The sequence below is a fragment of the Antechinus flavipes genome, chromosome 5 (genome assembly GCF_016432865.1).
Source record: "Antechinus flavipes isolate AdamAnt ecotype Samford, QLD, Australia chromosome 5, AdamAnt_v2, whole genome shotgun sequence".
Classification (NCBI taxonomy): domain Eukaryota; kingdom Metazoa; phylum Chordata; class Mammalia; order Dasyuromorphia; family Dasyuridae; genus Antechinus; species Antechinus flavipes.
The window spans coordinates 129,933,395-129,961,081 of record NC_067402.1 but is presented as its reverse complement, the minus strand read 5'-3'; the positions used below and the strand labels follow the sequence as shown (position 1 = coordinate 129,961,081).

Sequence of the window (27,687 nt, the reverse complement as noted above, 5' to 3'; positions counted from 1 at the left end):
ATTTTTTTAATCTAAATATGCATATCGTTTCAGCAACTATGTTGCTCCATAACAAACACTATGATTTATGAAATGCTTAACATATGCAGGGTATTGTGCTAGGGCCTGGGGGAAATACTATATACTGTATATAGAGAAGAGATAGTACCTTTCCTCAGGGAGCCTGCTGTCTGGGAGGGTGGATAACTAACTTCACAACCTAGCACCTGAAGTATTCCTTGACTTTTAAGTCTATTTTGATGTCTAATACAGAACAAAGATCTGGTTATGCTGAGAAATAAAGAAATGTTTAGCATCACCTGCTCTAAAAAAAAAAATACCATACCAAATAATGCCCAAATTAACTGGAGCATTTCACATTGTTTAATTTAAAATATGTTGGCAAAAGTACAGTGTCTACATTTTATCCATTTTATTACCTTTAGAAGTTTCAGGATGTGAGTCAACTGTGAGCATTTTCCTGGTTGAATATTTACCACTAGACAAATACAGTAAATCAGACTTAGAAAATACTTGCAAATCTAGAAACTGTTCATCAAGTCAAAGGGTGATAGTACTAAGCAACTCAAATCTTTGTTACTTTACACCAGTTTCCTGATATTTTGAAAGGTTTATTCATTCATCCCTGTATGTCCAACACAAAGCATTATTGCATTATTTCTTCCATGACCTTTGCCCTATGTAATTTCATATATTAAACTAGCTGCTATGATAACTTGCTGCCATTTACTTTGTACACACATAAATATTACATTATGCTTGTTTTAGTAGACCATATTTTGCTGTCTTATTTTTCTTGTTTTTTTATTGTAAGAAAAATGAAAATTCATAGATAATCTCCAAAACTTATTTTAATCCAGATTCAATGTCCTTTTCCCAACCAAAACTTTCATCATAGCTTCTTGAATTTCAAATGCTTGAACCTCAAATGTTTTAAGTGTCATCTTTTATTTATCATATTCATTATTTAGCAATATTTTTTAAAAAGTAGCCAATGTACAAGATAATCCACAATCAACTCCTAAATATTTGAATTGATTATAATGCAGTCATTGACACAGCAAATCATTTCCCTTGTATTTTACCTCTGGGGAAGCACATTAAAAGTCAGACCTACCTGAAGAACTATTAAGGCATTCCATGCCAGAGAACTTTTTTCTCTCAATGGTCAATGATTTAGCAGTTTTAAACAGTCCCTAAAGTCTAGGTTCAGCAGCAACCCCCTAATCCATATGGCCAATATAACAATTATCCAGCTACTAAAGACATAAGACAGCTGCTCTGATTGCCAGCTGTAAATGAAGCTCCTAGCCATAGTCTCAGCCTCTAGTTTCAGGCCAATAGCAGATAAAATGCTTGAAGCGTTGATAGCAGCAGTGAAAGGCTATCCTGAAAGGGACTGTTAGAGTTTCCAGGTCCAGTGCGGAGGTTCTATGTCCTGTATTTCCAGGAATTTGGAAATCTATTTCCATTCTTGTTCCTCCTTGCCTTTTTGAGCCTATATGATTCTTATATTCCTACCTGCATCTGCCTTTTAGTTTGACATTTTCTCTGGCTGCAGCATCTCTGATTCTTCTTGGATCCACTGATCCAGGGAAGATAAAATCAAAATAGGCTACATGGAAGTTATTGAAGTGAGAAAAATAAAATGGAATGTAACATTCTCTCCCATTTCTCATCAGAACAATTGGTCATTTCACTTTTTGTTTAGTTCTATTTTCTATTTTTCACTTTGTCTTTTTGTTATGTAGACCATATACTCTACCTTTTAGCAGTTAACACTAAATTATATATACATAAAGCTACAGCTTTGTTTTTCCTGTGAAATGAAATACAGTGTGTCTCAAATGGTTTAGTATAATTTTAGGTTTTTAATAACTTATTATTAAAGATAAAAATATTAATAGCTAAAAATTATATAATGCTAGAAGCAAGGCAATGTGCTAAGCACTTTATAATTATTATTTTATTTGATCCTCACAACAATCCTGCAAGATAGGTGTTATTTTTTCCCCATTTTACTGAAACTGAGGAACTAAGGATAAGTGACTTATCTAAGATCACTTAGCAATTAAGTATCAGAGGCGGTTTTGAAGTTAGGTTTTCCTGACTCTAGGCCATTCATTGCACCACTCAACAGCTCCAAAATCATCCAAAGGTTTAATTTGCACTAAGACTTTGGGGACACCTTTTATAAAGCCATCATTTTTTTTTTATTCCTCTTAAAAAATCACTGGAGTAGCTAGATGTTGCAATGGATAGAGCACCAGTCCTAAAGTGAAGAGGACCTGAATTCAAATCTGACCTCAAACACTTAACATTTACTAGCTGTGTGATCCTAGGCAAGTCACTTAACCCCAATTGCAAAGGAAGGAAGGAAGGAAGGAAGGAAGGAAGGAAGGAAGGAAGGAAGGAAGGAAGGAAGGAAGGAAGGAAGGAAGGAAGGAAGGAAAGTAGGAAGGATCATAGCATCATTTACCTGCTCGCTAACAAGCAATTAACATTTCCTCTTGATTCCAGGGCTCCAATGCTGGAAGCACCTGAGTAGTATGGGGTAGTGGAAAAATACATTGGACTCAAGAGTTCAGAAATGTGGATCTGAGACATAGCTTTGCTATCTTTTAGATACATGACATTGAACAAGTCACTTAGCATCTCAGTCTTAGCCTCCTTACTTACATGAATTCATTAATAATGGATCATAATGAGAGTACACCTGTGAAAGCGTACTGTTAAGCACTATTGAAATGTAAGGTTCAACTATTGTCATTTTCAGATTAAGATTCCCCCACCCTTGTCTCATCACTCCTTTCACAAGGGTCTCCTTAATTTGCTAGAAGGGGAAGCAAAGCTTCCCAGCTGGAAAGGACATTCCTTCCACTCAAAGACTTTATTGTCAGTACATTCCTTTTGCTTCCCTGACTGCTCCCCAGGAACTCCCTGCCAGCAGTCTCACTCCCTCATTCAGGGATTTCACTGGAAGAGCGAAAGAGAAGGAGAGAGTGAGAAAGAGACAGAGAAACAGAGACAGAGGCAGAGAGACAGAGACAGACACAGAGACAGAGAGCTTGTGTCAGAATCTCAGTGATCTCAAGGCTCTAGCAAAGAGTAGCTCTTTTTTACAAAATGTTTCAGGACTCCCATCCTAAGCCCTTACAGGCTCCTCTCTGACAGTGCAAACTGGGTCTTAGAGATTGGGCAGTTATCTCTTAAATTCTTTTTGGTCTATTTTTCCTTTAAGAAAGGATTTTTAAGTGCATTTAACTTGAGCATAAAAGAAAGGCTCAGTGTTAAGAAAACCAAACAGAGGCAATTCTAACGGCTCTTTTTTCTAACATTAACCTTGAATCTCATAATGGAGGAGCCACCATTGAGGTAGGCCATTCCCAAATGTCCCAAAGACATATCAGATTCTTTCCAATAGAATTCACTCTTCCATTTCCTTTCTCCTTCTCTCTCTCTCTCTCTCTCTCTCTCTCTCTCTCTCTCTCTCTCTCTCTCTCTCTCTCTCTCTCCTTTCCATCTCACTCTATTTCTGTCATTTGTTGGAATGGGGGGTTAAATTTCCATGGATCCGATTCTATTTTTTAAAAATAATAGTTTAACCAAAAGCTGTTTTTCCTTTTCCTTTGTGTGAGCTAGGCTTTTGCAAGACAAGAAAATTGCCCAACTGTGTTTGCATGTATAATATGTATATTATTATTAGAATTTCTCAATATAGTAGTTACATCTAGTGAAACTCTTTGACTCATTTTCCACCAATTTGATATACATATTCCAAGGAAACGGTATGTTGAACTAGAAGAGCCTGAGCTCTAGAGTCAAAGGATATAAATTCATATTCCACTTCCTTTGTTTACTATTTGGGTGACAAAATCACTTTACTGCCCTGGACTCAGTTTCCCATAAGTAAGAGAGGGAATTGGACCAGATGACTTGACATTCTTTCTAGCTCTGGATCCATGGTTATTGAGACAGAAAACAGGCTAAATTTTTATTTTTTCACAATAGCCCTATTATAAGGTAGGACCTAGAGGGCTTGTGTCCTTTTTGTAGAAGAGAATACTAAAGGCTCAGAGTATAAGTGATTTGGCCAAGGTCCTAAAACCAATGTATGACTTCATTAGAACCTCACAAAATCCTGCGAGTTAAGTTATTTCCCAAATATTTTCCCAAGATTTCCAAATAGTTAATCGATTTAAGAGAACAAACTTTGAGAAGATATTTAAATATAATTTAAATCTCAAAGCCTTCTTATCTATTCATTGAATCAGATATAGGGATTTTGTCTTGGCAGAATCAATTCTTTTAAGCTAAAATAAACTATAAATCCTTAAAAGGAATGAAGCTGATTTTTTTTAATTGTACAATTCAAACTTTGTATTATTTTAGACTATCCCATATCTCTTTGATTCTAATAAATAAGGTTTTTTTCATTGTCTTTTAAACATATACTAATAATGTAGGTTCCTCTTGCAGATCAGTTTCCAAATTCTTCTCAGAATGGATCCTGCAGACAAGCTCATTATCCTCTGACAGATTTGTCCCCCATCCTAACCAGTGCAGATTCAGATATATCCAGTCCGCTGCTTCAGAATCATGTCCACATTGATATCAGCGCTTTAAATCCAGACCTGGTCCAAGCCGTTCAACATGTGGTTATTGGGCCAAACAGCCTGATTGTGCATTTCAATGAAATCATAGGAAGAGGCAAGTATTCTCTGATTTTGTTAGTTTCTTATAGAAGCTTTTTATGTTCTGTTTCAGCAAATAGGTAAGCATATATATATATGTAACAAAAGTAATGTAAAGAACAAAAAAAAAAATGATAAAAGCTTTTGTTTTCCATTCTGCATACATACCATGTTGGAAATCAAATCTCCTGAGATGTGGTCCTTCTGTTACTGCTGTAATTTGGTCATCTCCAAAGCAGGCAGAAATAAATCACCTTCCTCTATCACCCTTTTTAATAATGACAAGAACATTTTTATGGAATTTTTTACTGCTTTTAATTGCAACCATTTTCACTGATGTCACCCTCCAATGTCTCTTTACATGGAAAACAGTGACTAACTCTCTCTAAAGCCCTAGTTCACAGCACCTCATGTCAGCATTCTTAGGAATGGTAATTTATAGCATTACCTTGACCTCGAGCAACATATATCACTTTCCAATGCACTTTAATTCCTTTACATAAAGGAGAAGCGAGTATTAATAATAAGGCAGTCTTCCTGGATAGCAGTAACAGCTAGCATAAATAACAGTTGAAAATGTTTTGCAAGAAAATAAAATACCCAGAAAAAGAAGATATGGATAGAAAGTATATTCCAGATTCCTTTTCCTCTCTCAAATCTTTTATCTCAATCCAAAATTAAATCTTGAAACCTTTCCTCTGGAGATACTACTAAAAGGCATAAAGAATATTTTGTTGTATTCCTGGTGAATAAGCTGATGAGATAACTTACCTTAAATGAACACTAGGTCAAATTCTCATTTGAGGGGTTCTTGAGGAGGAAAGAGGAGAAAACTGGTGACCAGAGAGAATTCTCTCTCATTCTTCAATTCATTGTATTCCCTTTCCTTTTGCCTTATAAATACAGATTGTGTTAATAATAACAGATCACATTTGTATAGCACTTCAGAATCATAATGTATTTTACATATATTATTCATTTTGATCCTTACAATAAACATTAAATGATAACAGATTTTTACATAATAATAATAGCTAACATTTATAAACCATGCTGTAAGGTTTACAATGCCCTTTACAAATATTATCTCATTTGATCCACACAACACTGGAAAGTAAGTGCTATTATTTTACATATGAGGAAACTAAAGTTAAGTTACATGCCCAGGATCATGTAGCTAGTAAGTATCTAAAGCTAGACGCACTCAGGACTTCCTGATTCCAAGTCCAGTGTTCTATTCACTATACAATAACTTCTTGTATTTGTTTGTGTATATATATATATATATATATATATATATATATATATATATATGTAAACATATATGAATATACTTATATGCTCAGATAGATGGATATATTTATGGGCATATTTGCACTGTATACATATGTATATAACATGTGCTACTTTGTATGTTTATGTATCCTTTTATGTATGTGTGTGATATATACAACAATCCTGTCAGGCAGGACTTACAAGTATTATGACTGATGGGATCAGCAAAAGTCTTTCTACTTTAAGAGATAAACATGCTCACATGAGCCTCACAGGAACACAGGGAAATGAGCTGACCAAGGGCTATACAGCTTAAATAGGATATTGGCCATAAAATCACAGAAGGGACATTCTCTAAAATACCACCTCTGCCTGTCCCTAGGTAATTCTTCATACCTTTTAGCAACTCTAAGCTTATTAACAATAATTAGCTTTATGGTTCCCTGCCCCCCACCACTTAGATAGGGGCCATGATGTCCCCTGGGAAATCACAAGTGCATCGTACAGAGTCCTTTTTGTCTTTTCCCTATAGTGGCATTCTGCCTTTTCATCAGCCAGTCCTAGATACTCTTGGTCTTTAAAGGAACCACTTTCAACCAGGCTAAGCTACTGCCTCCCTAGGGAGAAGAGCCCCCTGGGTGCATTATCCCAAATATATGCCTTTGCTTGGTTTGGAGACAGTCTAAGTTTGAAATATTTCAGGAAAACACTGGAACACACATCTATTACCTCAACAATGTCCATTTTACAGATAAGGATACTGAGAATTAGCGAGTAAGCAACTTGACCAGGATTATAAAACCAGTCAGAGGCAAGTATTAAATCTCTGTCTGACTCAAGTTCAAGTCCAGCACTTTTTCCACCCACTATATGTGCTTATTAGTACTGAGATTTCACTGGAGTTTGGAGGAGGGTTTTATTTTTTTTTTTTTGGGGGGGGGGGAGTCTGGACCTGTGGTTTTATCAGTATAGAAACATCTTCACTGATACAAATCAGCATGCCATCTGCATTTTATATCCAAGAGATTAACTTGAGACTCCAAGATAGTAAGTTGGCTATCTAGGGGCAGAGTAGTATAGAAAAAAGAGTACTTTTTCCCGAAATGGATCACACACTCTGTGAACTTAAATCCCATATCAGATCTAGAACTGGAAGGGACCTGATTCTAAGTCCACATAGTCCAACCTTTCCCTCCTTCATTTTACAGATGTATAAACTAAGATTCAGGGAGATCAAGTGATATTTACTGTCATAAGTTACCACAGTACTTATATATCTATTCCTCATTTAACCTCCTTCTACTTGTTTCCTCAACAGTTAAATGCAGAAGTTGAAGCAAATGGACTAGTCTCTATTTTCCCTGAACAGAACTAGATTGATAGGGGTCCTTTGGATAAACAGGCTGGACTTTCTCATTCTGCCACTTGCCTGAGTTTAATCCTAAAATCATTGACTAAGCAGTCAGACACTTGGCACCTATGATGAAATTGCCTACATGACTGCCACTTGGAAAGCAATTTGCTTAGAGTGAGTTGGAGCTTAGTGAAATGAATCTAAAGTGAGTCTACTTTGGGCTAATGACTTGCAACCCCTGCCAACTTAAATTATGTAGTCAATGGTGACTAATTGGTAGAAATCCTTTTTCCAAAAAACTAGTCTCTTATATCCTTTCCTTCTCAAAACCTATGTTTAATAATACTATTTTGGTGATTCAGGTTCTGTTCATTAAAAGAATGGAAGTTTGCTTTATGACATTCATTCATCTAGTTTTCTTAACAGTCTTCCTGCTTTCATTCTCCCTATAATAATCTTCTTTGTACAAACAGATCTGATTATATAATTCCTCTAAGTAAGATCTCTTCAATCAGCCATTCAAGCACTGTGCTAAATGCCACAGATACAAAAACAATTATAAAAAAAAAGAACCTACTTATACAGAACTTATTTTCGAACAGGGAAGACAAGAAATTGATAAATAAATAGAGACAGAATAAATATAAACTAATTAACTGAAAGGTAGTTTGAAAGGGAGAGTATTAAGCAGTTGCAGAGATCAGGAAAAATGTCAAGTAGAAGGTGACACTTGAAGAAAGAGAAGAAAGCTGTAAAGTGAAGATATAGAATGGAACACGTTCCAGACACTGAGGAAAGCCAGGACAGAGGCACAACAAAGGGAAGAAGGAGGAATTCTATGTGAAGAATTAAGAGAGAGCCAGATGAGTTGAACAGGGTTACAGAGTGTGGGAATGGGAATAATGTGCAATGAAGCTGAAAAGGGAGTTTGAAGCCAGGTTACATAGGGCTTTAAAAGCTTAAAAAAAATAGAAAATATTGAAATACAGAAAATTGTATTTCAATGGCTCCCTATTATCTAAAATCCAGTTCCTTTAGCTTCCCATTTAAATCTTCTGCCCAGCTTTACTTCATATTTTGCCACTTTAACATACTCTACACTTCCTCCAGATTACTCACTAAGTCCCAGATGTCCTCCATTTTTCCCTATCTATATCTTTTCTCACATTATTCTCTATGTCTAGAATTGTGTTCCATTTAACTATTGAAATTTCATCAATTTTTTAAAGTCCAGTATGCATAATACCTTTTCCGTGACACATTCTTTGATTCCCCTCCATGGTAATAACTTTGATTCCCCTTAAACTTTACATCACATATTGTTTACCTCTCATTCACATCTAGGTTATCTTATATTAAAGTAAATAAGATTGAAGCTCCCTTCTATGGCACTTAACATAATGCTAGATACCTAGTAGGTTCTTAATGAATTTGTTGAATTGAGTCATGTTGAATGAACAAAATTAAACCAATCCAGAGTAAGAAAATTCTATTATATAATAGATCCTATAGAATGAAAATATTTCAGTATTACACAAACTTATAAATTCATTCATATTCCTGAAACCTAACTCCAATCAATAATGGTTTTAAGTGGCACAGGGGATAGAGTACTGACCTTGGAATCAGGAAGACTCATCTTCCCAGGTTCAAATCCAACTCTACCTCTTACTAGCTGTATGACCCTGGACAAGTCATTTAACCTTGACTGCCTGAATTTCTTCATCTACAAAATGAGCTGGAGAAGGAAATGGCAACTACTCCTTTGCCAAGAAATTTCCAAACAGGATCCCAAAGAGTCAGACATGACTGAAATGACTGAACAACCACAATAACACAGTTCATGTATGATTTAGATATTAGCCTATCAGCGTCAACTATAAAGATCATATCATGTTATTTATGTGTACATTATATACACCTATATACATACATATCAATATCAGAGGGCCATGATCTCATCAATATCTCAACAATCATCCCTCCACTTCTTCAGATTGTGGGACGATCCTATCTCCTTTAGAATAATTCTTGTTCAGGTCTTTCTGTGATTCTTCCACAAAAAACCATAAAGCATTGGAAACCTTCCCTCTGTTCTTGTAGCACTTCAACTGTCTATTAATCATACATTATTCTCATAACATAATTATTCCACATCCTTTTTTAGCATACATGTTCTTGATAGTGCCTTTTAGATCATTTGTAATATATGTATGTATATGTGCATATATATATACACTTATTCAGTTACTCAAACATTTATTAATGTATACATATATATAGATATAGATGTATTACATTTACAAAAAAAAGGCAATATGGCTTTTACTATATGTTCCTTAAATCATTTCATTAATCAAAGTCTATACTATATAAATTTGCAAACAAAGAATTTGAAATCAACGGGGCTCATAAAAGGTATTAATAATTGCTGATTATTGAAAAATAGTACAGTAAAAAAATAATCTTCTTTATTCTTCTTATAGGGCATTTTGGATGTGTATATCATGGGACCTTATTGGATAATGATGACAAGAAGATTCATTGTGCTGTGAAGTCCTTGAATAGTAAGAATTGCAGAATAATACTTCTGCCAAGATTTATTAAATAAGAGAGTATTTTTTCTTTTTTGTTGAACTAAACTTATAACAACATTGTTATAGAAAACAAATTCTCAGTAAGGAAAATCTATTCACCAATAGATAGCAGCACCTGTTCTGCAGCTTGTATCTCTGAGTCATGTTGGGTTTGTGAAATATAAAGTAGCTTGTCCACAGTTAATATCAGAGGAGGCAGCCTATATGTGTCAGAAAAAGTGGAATCCAGAACTTCTTAACTCTGAGGCCAGTTTTTTCCACTATTGCATACTGACTCTCAAAACTATCAAATTGAAGATAATTAAATAAAAAATTAATTTACATTTTTTCTTACAGATATAAGCAGTTGCTATTGAAATTCATGGATCTAATCCTGAAAATATGTTCAAGTGAGACTGTCAATAAAATGTTTTCCTTAAACAATTATCCTTATACAACTGATAAAAAAAAAGGGTGTAGGTGAAAGGAGATGAGTATAATTTGGCTAAGTCTGGCAAATGATGTTTGTTTTGCAAATGATGATTTTTGGAAACTATTGGAAATATGTTGGCACATAAAATAAAAATGACTCATTTCATCCTCAGGCATTAAAGTAATAAAAAAAACTCCTATTAAAAAAGAGAGAAAAGAAATAAGATAAAGGAAGGAAAGTACGCCAACAGAAAATTTAAAAATAATACAATAGCAACTCATTACGAACATCTAAGAAAAATAAGTATGCCATGTAAGTTGAGGTTTCATATAAAGAAGATTAAATTTAAAAACAGGAGAAATTACTTGCGTCCAGGCTCTATCATTTTCAAGCTACATGACTTTGGGAAAGCTGTAAATCTCTCTGAATCTTAATTCTTCCATTTGTAAAATAGAGATAATATTGTTGCTTACACTACCTACCTCAATGCATCATTTTAACAATCTAGTGAAGTAATACGTTTTTAATTTTTTAGGTAAAAGATATTTTTACAATTATTTTTTTCTAATTGAAACTCACTCATTGAAATGCCCATTGTATTTTAATTGTTATTGACTGAGATAATCCTAAAATGTTGCATAATTCTACATGTCTGTAAATAGGATATATAGAATATTATGTAATTTTTTTCTTGATAACTCAGAATCAAAATTGTTGTTGTTATTGTCCAGTCATGTCTGACTTTCCATGAGCCTGAGGGTCATAGTTTGCCAATACTGTCAATGAGATTTTCTTGACAAAGATAATAGAGTGATTTGCCATTTCCTTCTCCAGTAAATTGGGCAAACAAGAATTAAATGACTTGTCCAGGGTAGTATCAGCTAGTAAGTATCTGAAGTGAAATTTGAACTCAAGTCTTTCTGATTCCACCCTCTCTACCCCCCTGAGCTCTACCCAACCTGCCTCCAAAAGCAAAACAATGATAATTAAGTATTATGTTACATTGCAATGTGGTAGGTTTTCCAATTCCTCCCTTGCATTTAGCTGGTCAGCATTTACTTCTGTTAGTTTAGTGTCATTCTTATAGTTTCTGATCTGTTATGATCTAAAAAATAAGATAAGCAAGATTAGAATTATACTTAAATTAAAGGGAATCAGTGTTGAATGTTGGACTGAGTACCATCTACACAAAAGCTCCATTGAACAGGTTTTATGACAGATTCAGAGCTTCAGAGAAGTCTTAATGAAGTTTTAGCTTCAAATTTGGGGACACCTTGTATTTCAGAGGATAGCAAGTTTTGTCTTGTTTTGTTTTGTTTTTCTTTCCAAGTTCTTTACTTCTTGGATCTTTTATTCTTGGTTTTTAGGATTCTTGGTTACATTCCGTGTACTAAATTGTTAAAAATATGACCTGAAGATAAACCATGTTTGCTCTATACAAAAACTAAAAAAAAAAAAGCAAATGATGCATTCTTAAATATGTTTCTTGTTATAGCTTGTATCAAGAAACACAACATGCTTAATATACTCAGCATATCACTGGAATCAGAAAATATTCTCTTTGCTCTGGCACTGACATGCTCTGGGACTTTGAGCAGACTATTCATTTTCTTCTGAGTCCTACTTTCCAAATCGGTAAAATAGTGGCAGAGTTGTTCATTTAACCCTATGGTAATATTCTTCAGATCCACAAATCCAAAATCATGCAGTCTGAACAAATGCTAAATACTATAGCAAATATTTCATTCTGTAAAATATTAGTATGACAAAATCATCCAAGCATATCAAATTGATGTTTCCTATTAGTTAGTTAGATGTGGCAGGACTTAGCTTAAGTGATTGGTATATAGTAGGTGCTTGACAAATGCTCCTCAATTTGACTTGATTCTTTTCTGTAGGTGAAAAATCTGAAAAATGAATTTTGTTTGTTCATTTGCAGAGGAGAAACTATAACATTGCAATGTGGATAATGAGGAATTTTGTCATTTGTATTTGGATGGACATTCAGGAAATAGAATAACTTTAAATTTCCATTGATTTTTCTGATTCTGATAAAATATTTGTCTTACTTATATATATTGAATCCTGATTCCCCAAATTGCAAGTACCTTTCCCATCAAATTTTCCTGTGTTTATTTTAAATATGTATATAATGTTATATTATATGTTATTAACAAATTATATATTTGGGGCATTTTATTATATATATGCACATTTGTCATTTTAGAGATATAGATATAGATATGTATGTATATATACATACATATATATATATATATATATATATATATATGTTGTCTACCCCATAGAACATAAGGTGAGGAACTGTTTATTTTTGTCTTTGTATTACTAATGAATAGAACATTGCTGGACATATAGTAGGAATTTAATTAATACTTTTATATTTGTCGATTAATGAATTATTCTACAATGAAATTTGATATTATTTTCTACCACTGATTCCACAGGAATTACTGACATAGGGGAGGTTTCCCAATTTCTGACTGAAGGGATCATCATGAAAGATTTTAGTCATCCCAATGTCCTCTCACTTTTGGGAATCTGCCTTCGTAGTGAAGGGTCTCCATTGGTGGTCCTGCCATACATGAAACATGGAGATCTTCGAAACTTCATAAGAAATGAGACTCATGTAAGTATTTTACCTGAATTAGGTTCCTGCAGAAACTATCAAAATAGATCAGATCAGAGAGAGAGAGAGAGAGAGAGAGAGAGAGAGCAGAAAGACATTAAGGACTTACTATGTGCTGAACCCTCTTCTCTTCAAGATGCTGGGGATGCAAATGCAAGCAATCAAAACAATTCCTATCCTCAAGGAGTTTATATTCTAATGGGGGAAGACTACATATAAAAAGATATTGAAAATCAAGGAGTAATTCCATAGTGGAATGGGGAGAAGAAGAAGAGGAAGTACTTTGGAGATAAAGTGAAAATATGCCTATAAGGATAGGGACACCCAGAGAGGGAATCCAAGCTCCTAGTGGAGAAATATGTGGCTATTTGAAGAGAAAATACTTACAATCTGAGTAATTTGGGGAAAAAAAACTTCCCAGAAGAAGCAATACCTGATCTGAAATATGAAGACACTCACTAGCCTCTGGCTTTTAAATGCTTCAGTAAGTAAAGTAGATTCCCATCTCAAGTAGCAAGGATTTCTTTTGGTACCCTACCAAAGCCAAAAGTGACTGTTTAATTCTTTGTATTTACTCTGACAAGTAATTCACCCCCAATATGATAAGTATGATACTCTGAAGACAAAATTTAATTTTATCTTTATAACAGAGTTTATAACAGTTTTATAACAGAGTTGAGTTCATGATGGTTCTATGAAAACTTAATGTGAATGAATTTTCATTTAAAATTGTGGGGTTTTTTTAATTTTCAAAGATTGTGTTTCTGATGATTATCTTGTACATAGGAAATGTTTCATGCATTACTGATTGCCCTACACTGATCCTGAAAAAAAAACCTATTTTTGAATAGAGGCTGCAGGCATTATTGCAAAGCCCACCTTTCCGTTTAAAACTTCCAAAATTAGTTATATTTTCAAAGGAGCTACCTTTTCTGATCAGGACCCACTAGTGTGTTTGGTCTTTCTGTTGTATCATTCAGTTGTGCTCAACTTTTTAGTTCATGATTTTTTGGGGGGGGGTATTTTTCTAAATATATACAAAGATAGCTTTCAACATTAATCTTTGCAAAATCTTGCAAATTTCTCTCCCTCTCCTCTTCCTTCCACCTCCCCAAGACAGCAAGAAATCCAGTATAGGCTAAACATATGCAATTATTCTAAATATATTTCCATATTTGTCATACTACATATTTTAAAAATCAGATCAAAGGAGAAAAAATGTGACAAAGAAAAAAAACTAAGCAAATAAACAAGAACAACCAAAAGAGGTGAAAATACTATGCTTTGATCCACATTCAGTCACCATAGTTCTCTCTTTGGATATGGGTGACATTTTCCATCACAAGTCTGTTGGAATTGCCGTGAATTATCTCATTGCTGAAAAGAGCCAAATCCATCAGTCTATTATTATATAATCTTGTTACTGTCTGCAATGTTCTCTAGATTCTGCTCACTTCACTTAGCATCAATTCATATGTCTTTCTGAAATCAGCTTGCTCATCATTTCTTACAGAACAATAATCCATTGCATCCATATACCATAACTTTCTCAGCTATTCCCCAACTGACAGGAATCCACTCAATTTCTTGCCACTACAAAAAAGGACTACTACATTTTTGCATATGTGAGTCTTTTGCCCTCTTTTATGATCTCTTTGAGACACAGACCCAGTAGATACATTAGTGGATCAAAGAGTATGCACAGTGTTATAGCCTTTTAGCATAGTTCCAAATTGCTCTCCAGATTGGTTGAATCATTTCACAACTCCCCCAACAATGCATTAGTATCCCAATTTTCCCACCTCCTCTCTAACATTTATCATTATCTTTTCCTGTCATCTTAGCCAGTGATTTTTTTTAAGTTACCTACCTCATTTCACCCTACTCAAACAAATTGAGGAATCCAAATTCCTCTGCCCCCATGCAATTTAGTTTTAAGAGTCGGTTTTTCTTTAAGTTAGCTATCTTGCTCATTAGGAAATAATTTTAGATTACAAGTGGTGCAAATTGTTTTGTACCCATGCAAAAACAATAATGACTGCTACAAAAAATTCAAAATGCTTGAGATTAGAATTTAAATTGATTTATCCTTTAATTGTGTCTTATGTATCATAGAACCCAACAGTGAAAGATCTTATTGGTTTTGGTCTTCAAGTAGCGAAAGGCATGAAATACCTTGCAAGCAAAAAGTTTGTCCACAGAGACTTGGCTGCAAGAAATTGTATGTAAGTATAAAATGTTCCATCTGTATGTTCCAAATTATTTAGAGATTAAGTGAAACAAGGAGAAATGTGGTGGTGATTTTCCCCCTACATTTTGTGACTGTAAGCATTTTGTTGCCATTATGTAAAAGATCTTTTATTATAGTTACAGTTTCAATTGATATATAAGCATCGTGTTATAAGAATGTGGGTGGAACTTTCAGGATTTATCCACCAGAATTTTAAAAGAGACTCTCTGGAGGGGGTCTTGAACAGCTGTTATATACACTTGCTTTTCTTGGTCCTTCCCACCAGTAGCCCCTAATGTTGTGGTTTTATGCTACATTAGCTTACAGAAGGGAGAACCTGATCTTCAGCATTATGCATTATAAAAAGGGGGAGGGGGGAAGGAGAAATAGTAGGCAGATACCATTTCACTGAGACTGCCCAAGACTTGATTTGGACTTGGACTGGCTCAGTCCTACCAAAAATGGTATTTAGGAATGAATATACAAAGAACTTTATTTGTGTCTGGCTGCCTAAGCTGTATAATGCAACAGTCAACAGTTAGTGATTGATTCAATAGTTTCCCATTTTATTGCACTGATTCATGATATATGGTATGAATGAATTAGTTGGTTTTTAATCGCCAACCTTGGTTTTACTGCAAATGGAATGGATTAAGGCCTATTTTTTTTAAAGTAACACACCCTAGATATTTGGAATTAATTTTTATGGAAACTTGATATTTTTCTTGTGTACTACATAATGTATTATAATCCTTTACTAGGAAAGAGGGATGATATGTTCTCTCTGTACTAAACATATTGGTTCTTGGCCAAATTGAGAATAATATAAGACGGCACAGGGTATACCTACTGCAATATAATGTGCCCCTTTAACCTTAACTCTAGATCTTAGTATTAATTAAAAATGACCTATGAGAATTAATCTTTGTTTATGTCAAAAGTTGATGTGCCAAAGTGTAAAACAGCACAAGATACAATTCCATGCCATGTCAACATCTAAGCAGCAGCAAAGGGATTTTCTTGGCTCCATGTAATGAGTACTGTCATAGAGGTGGCAGGGTCAATCCATTTATGGATTTGTAATACCAATGTCATATGTACTTACTCAAGACTTCCATTTTAATTTAGTGCTAGTAAATAGATGCCAGATATGAAAAGCTCATTCCAAAAGTCATAGATTTCAAAGGCAAAAGCTACTTACTACAATCCAGAGACTATTCAGTATCACTATAAATCCATTTTCACCATTATAGATAATAATTTTTGTCATTTCTGTAGGCTGGATGAAAAATTCACTGTCAAGGTTGCTGATTTTGGGCTTGCCAGAGATATGTATGATAAAGAATATTACAGTGTACACAATAAAACAGGAGCAAAACTGCCAGTGAAATGGATGGCTTTAGAAAGCTTGCAAACTCAGAAGTTTACTACAAAGTCAGATGTGGTAATGTACATATTCTATCTAATCTGATTATACTGTATTTCTTATGAAATTCATATGATATGGTCTTAACCTCGATAACTCAATTGGACTTAATTGTTATTCTGTTAAATAAGAACCCAAATTGTAAATTTGAGTTTAAAATAAGAATGGAAATACATTGTTAGAAATAAATGTATGGGTGTAAGTTGGTTGATAAAAACCACTTCTTATACCATTTTGATTCACCCCATTACATGTAACAGTAAGGTACATATGGTAGGTGTTTAAAATGTCATTGTTGAATTTAATTTAATTCTAAATTAATTCTTGTTCTTCTCTGTTGTTGAAAGAGAAAATCATATTTGAAAATGTCACTATCAGAATAATTGTTGGTCATGTTTCATACTGTAAGGAAGAATACACCCTAAGTAATATAAATAAATACCCTATAGTTTTGATAGATCAGTGATGCACATGCAAATTAGCATAGGGTTTAACTTCTCTTGCAAACCAAGCATTTGAATGTTGACTTGGTATTTTTGCTATACCATGCATTTGCTTATGCTGTGTGTATTTTATGGTTCATTTCCAAAAACTAACTCATTATTAGCAGGTAAGTATTGCAAATGATTACATAGAAAGAAGGAAAGAAAGGAAAGAAACATTATTAAGTGCCTGTATATGCCAAGGATTGTGTTAAGTGCTTTACAAATATTATCCCATTTGATCCTCACATCTAACCCTGGGAGAGAGATACTATTATTATGCCTATTTTGCACATAAGAAAACTGAGACAAACAGAGGTTAAGTGAATTGCCCAGAATTACACAAACAGTAAATGTCTGAGATCAGATTTTTAACTCAGATCTTCCTGATTCTAGGTCCCGCACTTTGTCCACTGAGCCACCTAACTGCAAGCTAGGCCTTGCTAATACCATATAGGTGAATTCAAAAGCAACTGAAGTGCCGGCACATTTGAAAGAGAGCTTATGATAATGCAGATGTCCAGATTTGTTGCTAAATACATTGAAAAGAACTTTTAGCGTATTAGAAGATTCTGATGTTCAGATTTGGAAAATGTTGCTATTATGATTTTGAAAGCAAGCAGAAATAAGTTAATTCCTATTTGGGACCAGCTTTGTTCATTCTGATTAGATCAGATTAGATCTAATGATCCTAAAAGGTTTTTTTAAGAATTTTTTTAACCTGTTCAAGATCTAAATGGATAAAGCACCAGAAGTCAGAAAAACATGAATTCAAACCCAGTCTGAGGCATTTACTGGCTATGCGATCCTAGTCAAGTCCTTTAAGCAGTTAGCCTCAGTTCCCTCATCAGTAAAATGGGGATAAAAATAGCAACTGACTCCCACATATTTATGAGAATTAAAAGTGATAACATATACAAAGCACTTTGCAAACCTTAAGGGACTTTATACAGGCTTGTTACCTTGTTGTTATCATCATTATCATTTTTATTCATAGATAGGTTTCCTATCTGCAAGTAGAATGTGAGAGAATAATTAAATGCTATTGGCTCCTTTACTTCCTCTTACCTAATTCAGGCTTATTTTATTAAATATTTAGAAATGTAGCTAATGCCTTTATTATCTCTACATATACATCCTTGACTGTAAGTAGCCTAGCAAGGTTGCTAGGCAAAAACAGACTTTCTGGGCCCTCTGCTCCATACAGTGATGCCCTGCACATCCTGATTTATGCTCATTTTTTTTTTTACTCTGGCATATGTCCAGTGGGAGAAATATGACCTGGTAGATTCTTGAGTTTTCTATGAAGCACTTTGATCTCTTTGACTCAAGAAATAGCATATTATCATAAAGCCTGGTAGACCAAACAAAGACTTAGGATCAAGAATTCTTGAATTTTTAATCCCAGCCTGAATTCAGATTTATTACTGGATTTTTAGCAAATGACTTAACCTCTTCATGTTACTATTAGCCATAGTTCTAAGATGCTGACATTCATTATAAAAACTGTGATTTTAACTACTAATGAAATACATCAAAAATTTCAAATTAAATAGCATTGCATTGCTTCAATACAGATTGCTTCCAAGTAGAATATGAACTTTTAAAATAAAATGTCCTTGTACTGAAGATTGCATTATGTCTACTGAAAAAAAAAAAACAACAAATATATAGGTATTCCTTAAAAAATAGTTGCACAAAATAACCATATTTAAAATTAGGGAAATTTTTAAAGCATCATGCCAACTTAAAAAAGAGTTTTTGCCAAATGAGTCTAAAGGAAAGGTTCTTAGACTTTATTGTGTTATGAATCTCTTTGGTAATCTGATGAAACATATGGACCCTTTCTCCAAATAATGTTTTTAAATATAATTTGGCACCTCTTATGTGCCATGCTATGCTGATGCTATGCACTGATGATACAATTAATAAGAAAGCAAGACAAGTCCCTGCACAGAAGTTTACAGTCTAATGAGAGGGGACAAAATGCAAAAGAAGGCAGGAGAGGAGGGAGGAGTATTCTCTAGAGTTTGAAACTAGAACAAGCCACAGATTCTAAGAAGAGTGAACTAAAGAGTCCAGTTTCTGCCCTCTATAAAGGAAGGCATTGGGAGGAGTTTATTACTTTAACAAACTCCAACCCTCCAATTAAAGGTAAGAGAAAGTTGAGGGAGATTGTCAGTAATTGAGTTAGCACAGTGATAAGGTGATGAGTTTAACTGGATGAGGAATCTTATTTTGTGGAGTTGGAACCAGGTAGAGCAGTGGATGCAAGAGTGAAATGAGGATAACCAAGGAAACCAATGAGGTTTAAATTAGTTATCAAAATATTTAAAAATACAAGTTCATAGGTATAAAATTAAGAACCTCTAGACTCTAGAGTTTCTGAGTTTGTGTGTTCCTTTTGCCCATCCATCATTTGTAGGGATAGGAACAGATGAATTTCATTTCATATCTGTACAAAACATAATAGAGTTTTTAGAACACTGGATTTAGAGTGAGAATATATATAGCTTATTTCTATAAGTGGTGAACAGCAGGATCTGAAAGAGAAGCCCCTGGTCCAAGAGAGTAAATAGAATGCTACACCAAGACAAATTCATGGAATTTTGAGAGCTGAAATAGAAGAGGAGAGTAAAGAACTCCAACTAGCACCTGAAAGCCTGAGTCTGACCAAGAATAGCATCTAACAAAGGGGTACCATAGAATTTGGAGAGATGACTTTCTTGTACAACTTAGCAGTTGGAAACAACTCTTTTATAATGAAGGCATTCTAGCGAAGCCCACCTGTGTTCCTCTATTTGCACACAGCTGTGGGCTTTGACATTGGAGAAATTTAGAGTGGCAAAAATATGAAAAAGAAATGCTTTAAACCTAAACATCTAAAAGCTTGTACTAAAGAATGGCATAATGACTTTACATAATTTTAAAATTCAATAAGTTCATTTGATACTGCTTCATGCAATAAAGCTTCCAGATTCCCCTGTGCATTAGACTACAGTGTTGGCTATTGGCCAGTAAATGGCAAGGCCTTAATTTCTCAAATTCTATCATATTTTACTTTATTTTAATCAAATTTGTATGTTTCATGGCATGATACTCAAGAACTGCTTAAGAGAACAACAGAAAAACAAAGAAAATGAAAGTTGGCCCAAATCAACCAACTTGTAAGAAATATCCAAGTCTGCTTTTCATTTCATATCTCTACAAAGCATAATAGAGTTGTAAGAACACTGGATTTAGAGTGAGAAGACATGAGTTCAAATCCTAGCTATGCTTCTTATTATCTTTGTGATCTTGAGAGAGCCTCCATTTAAATGATGGGCATAGATAAGATGATTTTTCTAGTCTCTTTCAGCTCAAAAATCCTTCTTGGCCATTATTCTTATGGCACAAAAGCAAAAAAAAAAATGTATTTTGGGTGGGGGCAAGGTAATTGGGGTTAAGTAACTTGCCCAGGATTATATAGTGTTAAGTATCTGAGGCTGGATATGAACTCAGGTCCTCCTGACTTCAGGACAGATGTTATACTCACTGCACTATCTAGCTGCCCCAGGAACATATTTTTGGATAACAGATAGTCCAGGATTGTGGGAGAATTTTGCTTTTGCAGCTTCATTCTTTCTTAATTGCAGTGGAACCTAAATAAATATAATGTTATGTTTATAATATAATACAGTACAGTATAAAAAATACAATAATGAGTATTATGTCAATAAATATAATGTTATGTTTATAACATAAAGAAGCTATGTCAAGGATGAGACATTAGTGTGTTTAGAGAAGTCAGAACTAAGGAGCAGCAAGAAAGCTTTGAGACAAAATGTTACAATTCAGCTGCCCACATGACTATTCATGGGAGCAAATACCAGGAAACAGTTGGCAATAACTGAAAGATGGAGGCTCAGGCTCTTAAAAGATAACATTCAAGAAATCCCAAGGAAAAGAGAGTATTCTTGCGTATCTTAGAAACCCAGTTCTGCTAGCTGGGCAAATCTCCGCATAATATTAGATCTCTTTTCCTTCAATCCCTTCCCATTTCCCATTGTTGAGAAAACAATTTTGTAGCTTGTTAGATTACTGCAAGCATTTAGAACATAAAACAGAATAATAAATGGGAAAGATTTTAGGTATAGGCAAGGAAATCTTTTTCTATATCCTTGGCAATTCATGCTTTCCACACATTTGTATTTATCACATTCCCTGATCCAGCCACATCAAGACAGTAATCAATCAAACAAACAAAAGTTATTTTAAGAGTCAAAAGAGATGCACTTTGGGAAATTTAAATTCTTCCCCCCACCTCTGATGGCCCCAAGCACATAGCAGTGAAGAAACAGGGGAAATTTTTCTATTCTCCCTTTCTCCCTTTCTTTTGATTAGTCTCTCAGCACCTTCCCACCCTGCTCTAACCTTAACATGGGAAAGGGAAAGGAAAGGAGGGGAATAAGCATTTATAAAGTGCCCATCATTTGATTCTCCCCACTTGGGGAGAGGGGAAAAAGAAGAGGAGAAAAATAATGCTTTATAATTTAGAGAGAAAAGACACCCAGGAAGATTTTTATGAACTGATATAGAATGAAATAAGCAGAGCTAAGAGAACTATTTACAAAAGAACAACTTTGTTGTAAAGACAAACAACTCTGAAAAACTTTAGATCTCTGATCGATATATGATCAGGTAGGATTCCAGATGACTAATTAAGAAATGTGTTGCTTACCTCTTGAAACAGATGGACTCATGTACAGAATGTACATAATGAGACATATTTTTGGCATTCCCAATTTGAGAATTTGACTATGCACATTATAAGGGTTTGGTTTGGTTTCCAATGTAGAGAAGAAGATGGAAAGGAGAAAGAATAGACTTTTCAGCACTGAGAAAAAAAATTACATCAAGAAAAAACTGTTCCATGGGATCTACCATGCCTGCATATCTGCCTTCCCCACAGTCTTCCTTATAACTGTTTGCAATTGCAAGAGATAACCCTAGTGTTATCTATCTACTGGAGTAAAGGCAAATATATATATCAACTCTCATGTGGAAAGTTTTTTGTAATTTTGCTCATATAATTCCTGACTTTCCTTTGGTAGATAGATTCCCAAATATTTTATGCTGTCAACAGTTATTTTGAATGGAATCTCTCTTTGTATCTCTTGCTGTTGGATTTTGTTGGTGATATATAAAAATGTTGAGGATTTATGGGGATTTATTTTGTATCCTGATACTTTGCTAAAGTTATGAATTATTTCTAATAGCTTTTTAGTAGAATCTCTGGGGTTCTCTAGGTATACCATCATATCATCTGCAAAGAGTGATAGTTTGGTTTCCTCATTGCCTACTCTAATTCCTTTAATATCTTTCTTGACTCTTATTGCAGAGGCTAGTGTTTCTAATACAATACTGAATAATAATGGTGATAGTGGGCAACCTTGTTTCACTCCAGATCTTACTGGGAAAGGTTCTAGTTTTCCCCATTGCATATGATGCTTACTGACGGTTTTAAATATATGCTCCTGACTATTTTAAGGAAAAGTACATTTATTCCTATACTCTCAAGTGTTTTTATTAGGAATGGATGTTGGATTTTATCAAATGCTTTTTCTGCATCTACTGAGATGATCATATGGTTTTTGTTTGGTTGGTTATTGATATAATCGATTATGCTAATAGTTTTCCTAATATTGAACCAGCCCTGCATTCCTGGTATAAATCCTATTTGGTCATAGTGTATTATCCTGGGGATGATTTTCTGTAATCTTTTTATCAACTCTTCATGGAAGAAAACTCCTGAAGATCCCTTCCTTACTAGATTTTTTCAGTCCCAGAGATACAAAATAGGGAGGGCCTATGAGCTTCAGTGAGATATGTTTCCAAGGGGTTGGGGCCAGAACCTAGACCGTTGTTTAAAACATTGAAGTGGGAAGAATTTACCTCACCTCCCTTCCAAGAAATAGGGGTATCACAAATATTCTGGAGAATAATATGGAACTATGCCCATAAGGCTATCAAACTATGCATACCCTTGATCCACCAGTGTTTGTTACTGGGTCTATATCCCAAAAAGATCATAAAAAAGGGGAAAGGGACACACGAGTGCAAAAATGTTTGTAGCAGTCCTTTTTGTAGTGGCAAGGAACTGGAAACTGAAGGAAAGCCCATCAGTTGAAGAATGGTTGAATAAGTTATAGTATATGAATGTTATGGAATATTCTTGTTCTATAAGAAACAATCAGCAGGATGATTTCAGAGAGGCCTGGGGAGACTTACATGAACTGATGCTAAGTGAAATGAACAGAATCAGGAGATCACTGTACATGGCAACAACAAGAGTATATGATGATCAATCCTGATGGGCGTGGCTCTTTTCAACAGTGAGGTGATTCAGGCCAGTTTAAATGGTCTTGGGATGGAGAGAGCCATCTGCACCCAGCTTTCTGTGGGACTGAGTGTAGATCATAACATAGAACTTTCACTTTTTTGTTGTTATTTGCTTGCATGTTGGTTTTTTCCTCATTTAGTTTTCCTTTTTGATCTGATTTTTCTTGTGCAGCATGATAATTGTGGAAATATATATATATATAAGAATTATACATGTTTAATATAGATTAGATTACTTGCTGTTCTAGGGAAGGAGGTAGGGCAAAAGGAGGGAGGAAAAAATTGAGAACACAAGGTTTTGCAAGGGTGAATGTTGAAAACTCTCTATACAGACACTATGTTTTGAAAATGAAAAGCTTTAAAAAAATTTTTAAAGAAACAGGGGACTCATACACTCTAATGTTAGGAAGACACTGTCTTCCAGCTAGTTGGTGAGGAGGATATACCTCTGTTATTGCTTCTACTGCAACAAAACAAAAAAAGCAAAAAACTCCACAGGCTTAAGTGCATGATAATGAAACAGATTTGATGGAATCCTGTAAAATACATATGCTAGTCCATATATGATCCACTCTGGAATTTATTTTCAATCTAGTATGATTAATTTTGAAATTAATGCTAACACTTAATAGTTAAATTTCTCAAAGTAAAAACATTAATACCAGCTAATAGATGTAACTGTATCTCTCCAGACTAAATCTTTTAAAGAATTTGGATTATTTTGTATATCCTAATGCTGCAATTGTTTTCAAAAAATCTTTATTGCCTTATTCTTTCACTAAATAATCTAAAATGCTGTTGGGCTGTTCTAAGGAGAACATGTTGGTACATTTACCAGAGAGGTGCTATCATATTAATCACAGGTGATATTTTAATTATTGTTTAGGCTTAGAACTTTTTGAATACCTGACAAATAAATGTACAGCATATAGTTCACTTTGCCTGATTCCAGTTCAAACATGTCATAAAATTGGTATCCTATTTTTCAACCTCAAAGAAAATCTGCTCTTAACACAATATGCTTGAAATGGGAGAGAGTGTATCATTGAATGTTTACGCACACTCTCTCATCACTGAAATCCAGTAAGTTAGCTCACATTTCAGGTTGCATGTTCAAACCATTCTAACCTGAATTTATTTTTTTCTCATTTTTCCCCCAGTGGTCTTTTGGAGTGCTTCTCTGGGAACTAATGACTAGAGGAGCACCTCCTTATCCTGATGTTAATACCTTTGATATAACAGTTTATTTATTGCAAGGTCGAAGGCTTTTGCAACCTGAATATTGCCCAGATCCACTGTAAGTTCTTTGGTAATTGGGGTTCAAGTTGGGAGGTGGTTAGAAAATCTCCTCTAAATATGAATATTTTACCATTGAAAGAAAATGTTGCTTCAAATTATCTTTCTCTGGCTTCTCTTTGAAACAGGTATGAAGTTATGCTAAAATGCTGGCACCCAAAAGCTGAAATGCGTCCCTCTTTCTCTGAACTGGTCTCAAAGATATCAGTCATATTCTCTACATTTATTGGAGAGCATTATGTTCACGTGAATGCAACCTATGTCAATGTAAAATGTGTTGCTCCCTATCCTTCCCTTTTGTCATCCCAAGACAACGTTGACAGGGAGGTGGACACCTGACAGGTTGTCCCCATAGTTCTCTGTGTATGAGAAAGCTACCATAGTGGTAGTTTAAACAAAAGCAGATGTTCTATCCACTGTTGTTTTTTTTTATCACTGCCTTGGGGAAAACACCATCATTTGCTTGTTGTTTTTGCCCAAAATTGCACTATTATAAGGATTTTATATTGTGTTATTTAAATCCATGCAATTCTAAGGAATTTTCTAACTCATCAAATTATCTGGACCAACTGCTGCTGCCTGGGATTGAAACTTGTGTGACATTTGGGACATAAACTCTGATCCATTAAGTTAAAGTGTATATAGTTGACAGAGAATCACTGCTCGGCTTGGCTTTAAATTGCTGGTTACATTATCAGAATTGAAGTGACAAATTTTGAATGTTTAATGGACCATAGTCAATTCAGAAGAGGAACTGTCTTTGTGACATAGAGACAAACATAGAGACTACACTACCTATTTAGAAGTCCAGTATTTCAAAGGATGTCTTTTCATGTTGTATAGGTTCTAGAATTTTTTCATTCTTAATCTTGACAATTTTGCCCATTAGGCAAAAGGATTCCTTAAAGGACTATTGAGCAAATTCCCTTTCTTAGGGAAGGATTATATATAATGTCAAAATTTCAAAACAGCATGACAAAGAATGCTTTTATAAATTCATAATGGTGTTTGCATATTGTATATAGACAACTTTTAGATTATTTTCCTAAATAAAATAGTCCTAATGACATATTCAGTTGTCATTTAGACATCCATCTCTCAAAAAAATGATACTGTTAAAATGTGACTTAATTGATTTGAACATTTTGGATGTGACTATTCTGTGGGAGTAAAAACGTAAATTGTAATGATAAACATTTCCAGAAACAAATCAGTATGTATCCTGAACAGAACAAGTCTGACTGAAATTTTTGGTAATTCTGCTGTGCTGTGACCCTTATTTATGGCAATTCCTAGGAATCAGTAACCTAGAAACTTTAGTCCCTGATGTCCAGGCGGCTTGCTCTCCATGACATCACCAAATAGTGACACAAGAACATCCATTCATTTGGTCCAGTTCTGCCACTGTGCATGTAGATTTACCCAAATTATGATCAGAAAAGTACATTTAAGAATCATATTCCTAAAGTTCTGACCAGTTAGAATGGAATCCAGTAGCTCTAGAATGAACCCTTGTGGTGTTTTGTTCTGTGGAATCTTGTGCCTACTACTGTATAGTGCATGTGGTATAGAATGGTTTTGTCCATGTAAACATAAAATATTATATTTTTATAAAAATGTTTATTTTTAACGACATACACAATGTTTTGTTAGGCCACAAAATACTGCACTGTGAACATTTCAGAAAAGGTATGTCAGACTTGGATTTATACCTTGGGGTGATTTTTTTTTTTAATGACTGTAAATAATGATAAGAAAATGCACTGATTGCCAGTACACCCCACCCTCATGACATCACCTTCACTTGAGGCCAAGGGTTAGTTAGCATAGCAAACTAGAATGGAGTACATGTTACACTGAAACTAATGAACAGTTTTACTGTTCTTGCAAGAATTATTATAATGCAAAGTTCTTTGATGAGGGTAGTGGTCATCATCAGGTCCTCTGTAGTGCAGACATCTTTCACTTCAGAGGTAAGTATTATATTTTATATAATGTGGATTCAGTGAGTGTCTACAAATTGAGAATGACTCTCTGACAGGAATATATCATCTCTATCCATTTCTTGGCTACAAAAGTACTTGGGACATAAAGAACTTGTGAGAGTGAAACCCATTGACAAGGACCGTACACCTGTATATACATGCTCATAAAAATTACAATGTGAAAATCATGTTTACTATTTATGAACTCTTCCTTTAATAAAGTTAACATTGTATTTGGGACAGCCTATAAGATTAAGTGATTCTTGTAAGAATCTGATACTTGTCCATGCATTTATACCTGCAGCCGATCTGAATGGTACTTTGTATGTTTATAATTGTTGTTCTGATATAATCATAGGAGTCAAATAAAGAGATTAACATCCTGTGTCTTCGGAGTTAGTTCTTCCTAGCCACACTTAGTTTCCTACTCCATTTACATAAATGACTGAAGAATTTTAAAATTGGTTTAGAATTACAAAGTCAAAATAATCCACAGATCAGACAGTTTTTGTGTTTTGCTATTACATATAAGAATTTGCATTCATGACTCGTATTCAGTTGCTTAACCTACAAATTATTATGTGGACTTTCAACTTTGAAGAAAGATGGCTTTACAGAATGAGGACACCCTTTCATGGATGTTGCCCTGGCTTACTGAACTGACTATATTTCTGTCAGAATATAAATCTCTGGGACCAGTGGTTCTCACCCAAGATCCTCATTCTAATATAAGAAGAGCATGAATTAAATTACACAGGCTATCAACTTAAGGCTATGATAGTTTAAGCAGAGAGATTCTCTGACCTGAAAAGAAAGCCCATTACTCCATAAACATTTTGTCCTGACGGGTCCCAACTTTTATGGGCCCTGAAGCATTGCAGGGGATTTGGCCAATAACTCTACCC

The 27,687-nt window shown here is 34.5% G+C and overlaps 1 protein-coding gene across 1 annotated transcript in view; it reads left to right on the top strand.

The window, feature by feature from the left end:
* Nucleotides 1-27,167, top strand: part of MET (MET proto-oncogene, receptor tyrosine kinase) — a 154,792-nt gene extending 127,625 nt beyond the window's left edge. Inside the window, exons 15-21 of the mRNA XM_051962768.1 lie at nt 4,480-4,710; nt 9,810-9,890; nt 12,801-12,982; nt 15,098-15,207; nt 16,491-16,656; nt 24,662-24,798; nt 24,926-27,167. Coding sequence (XP_051818728.1) covers nt 4,480-4,710; nt 9,810-9,890; nt 12,801-12,982; nt 15,098-15,207; nt 16,491-16,656; nt 24,662-24,798; nt 24,926-25,136 — 1,118 coding nt within the window. The 3' untranslated portion in view covers nt 25,137-27,167. The remainder of the gene's footprint in view (nt 1-4,479; nt 4,711-9,809; nt 9,891-12,800; nt 12,983-15,097; nt 15,208-16,490; nt 16,657-24,661; nt 24,799-24,925) is intronic.
* The last annotated feature ends 520 nt before the right edge of the window (nt 27,168-27,687 follow it).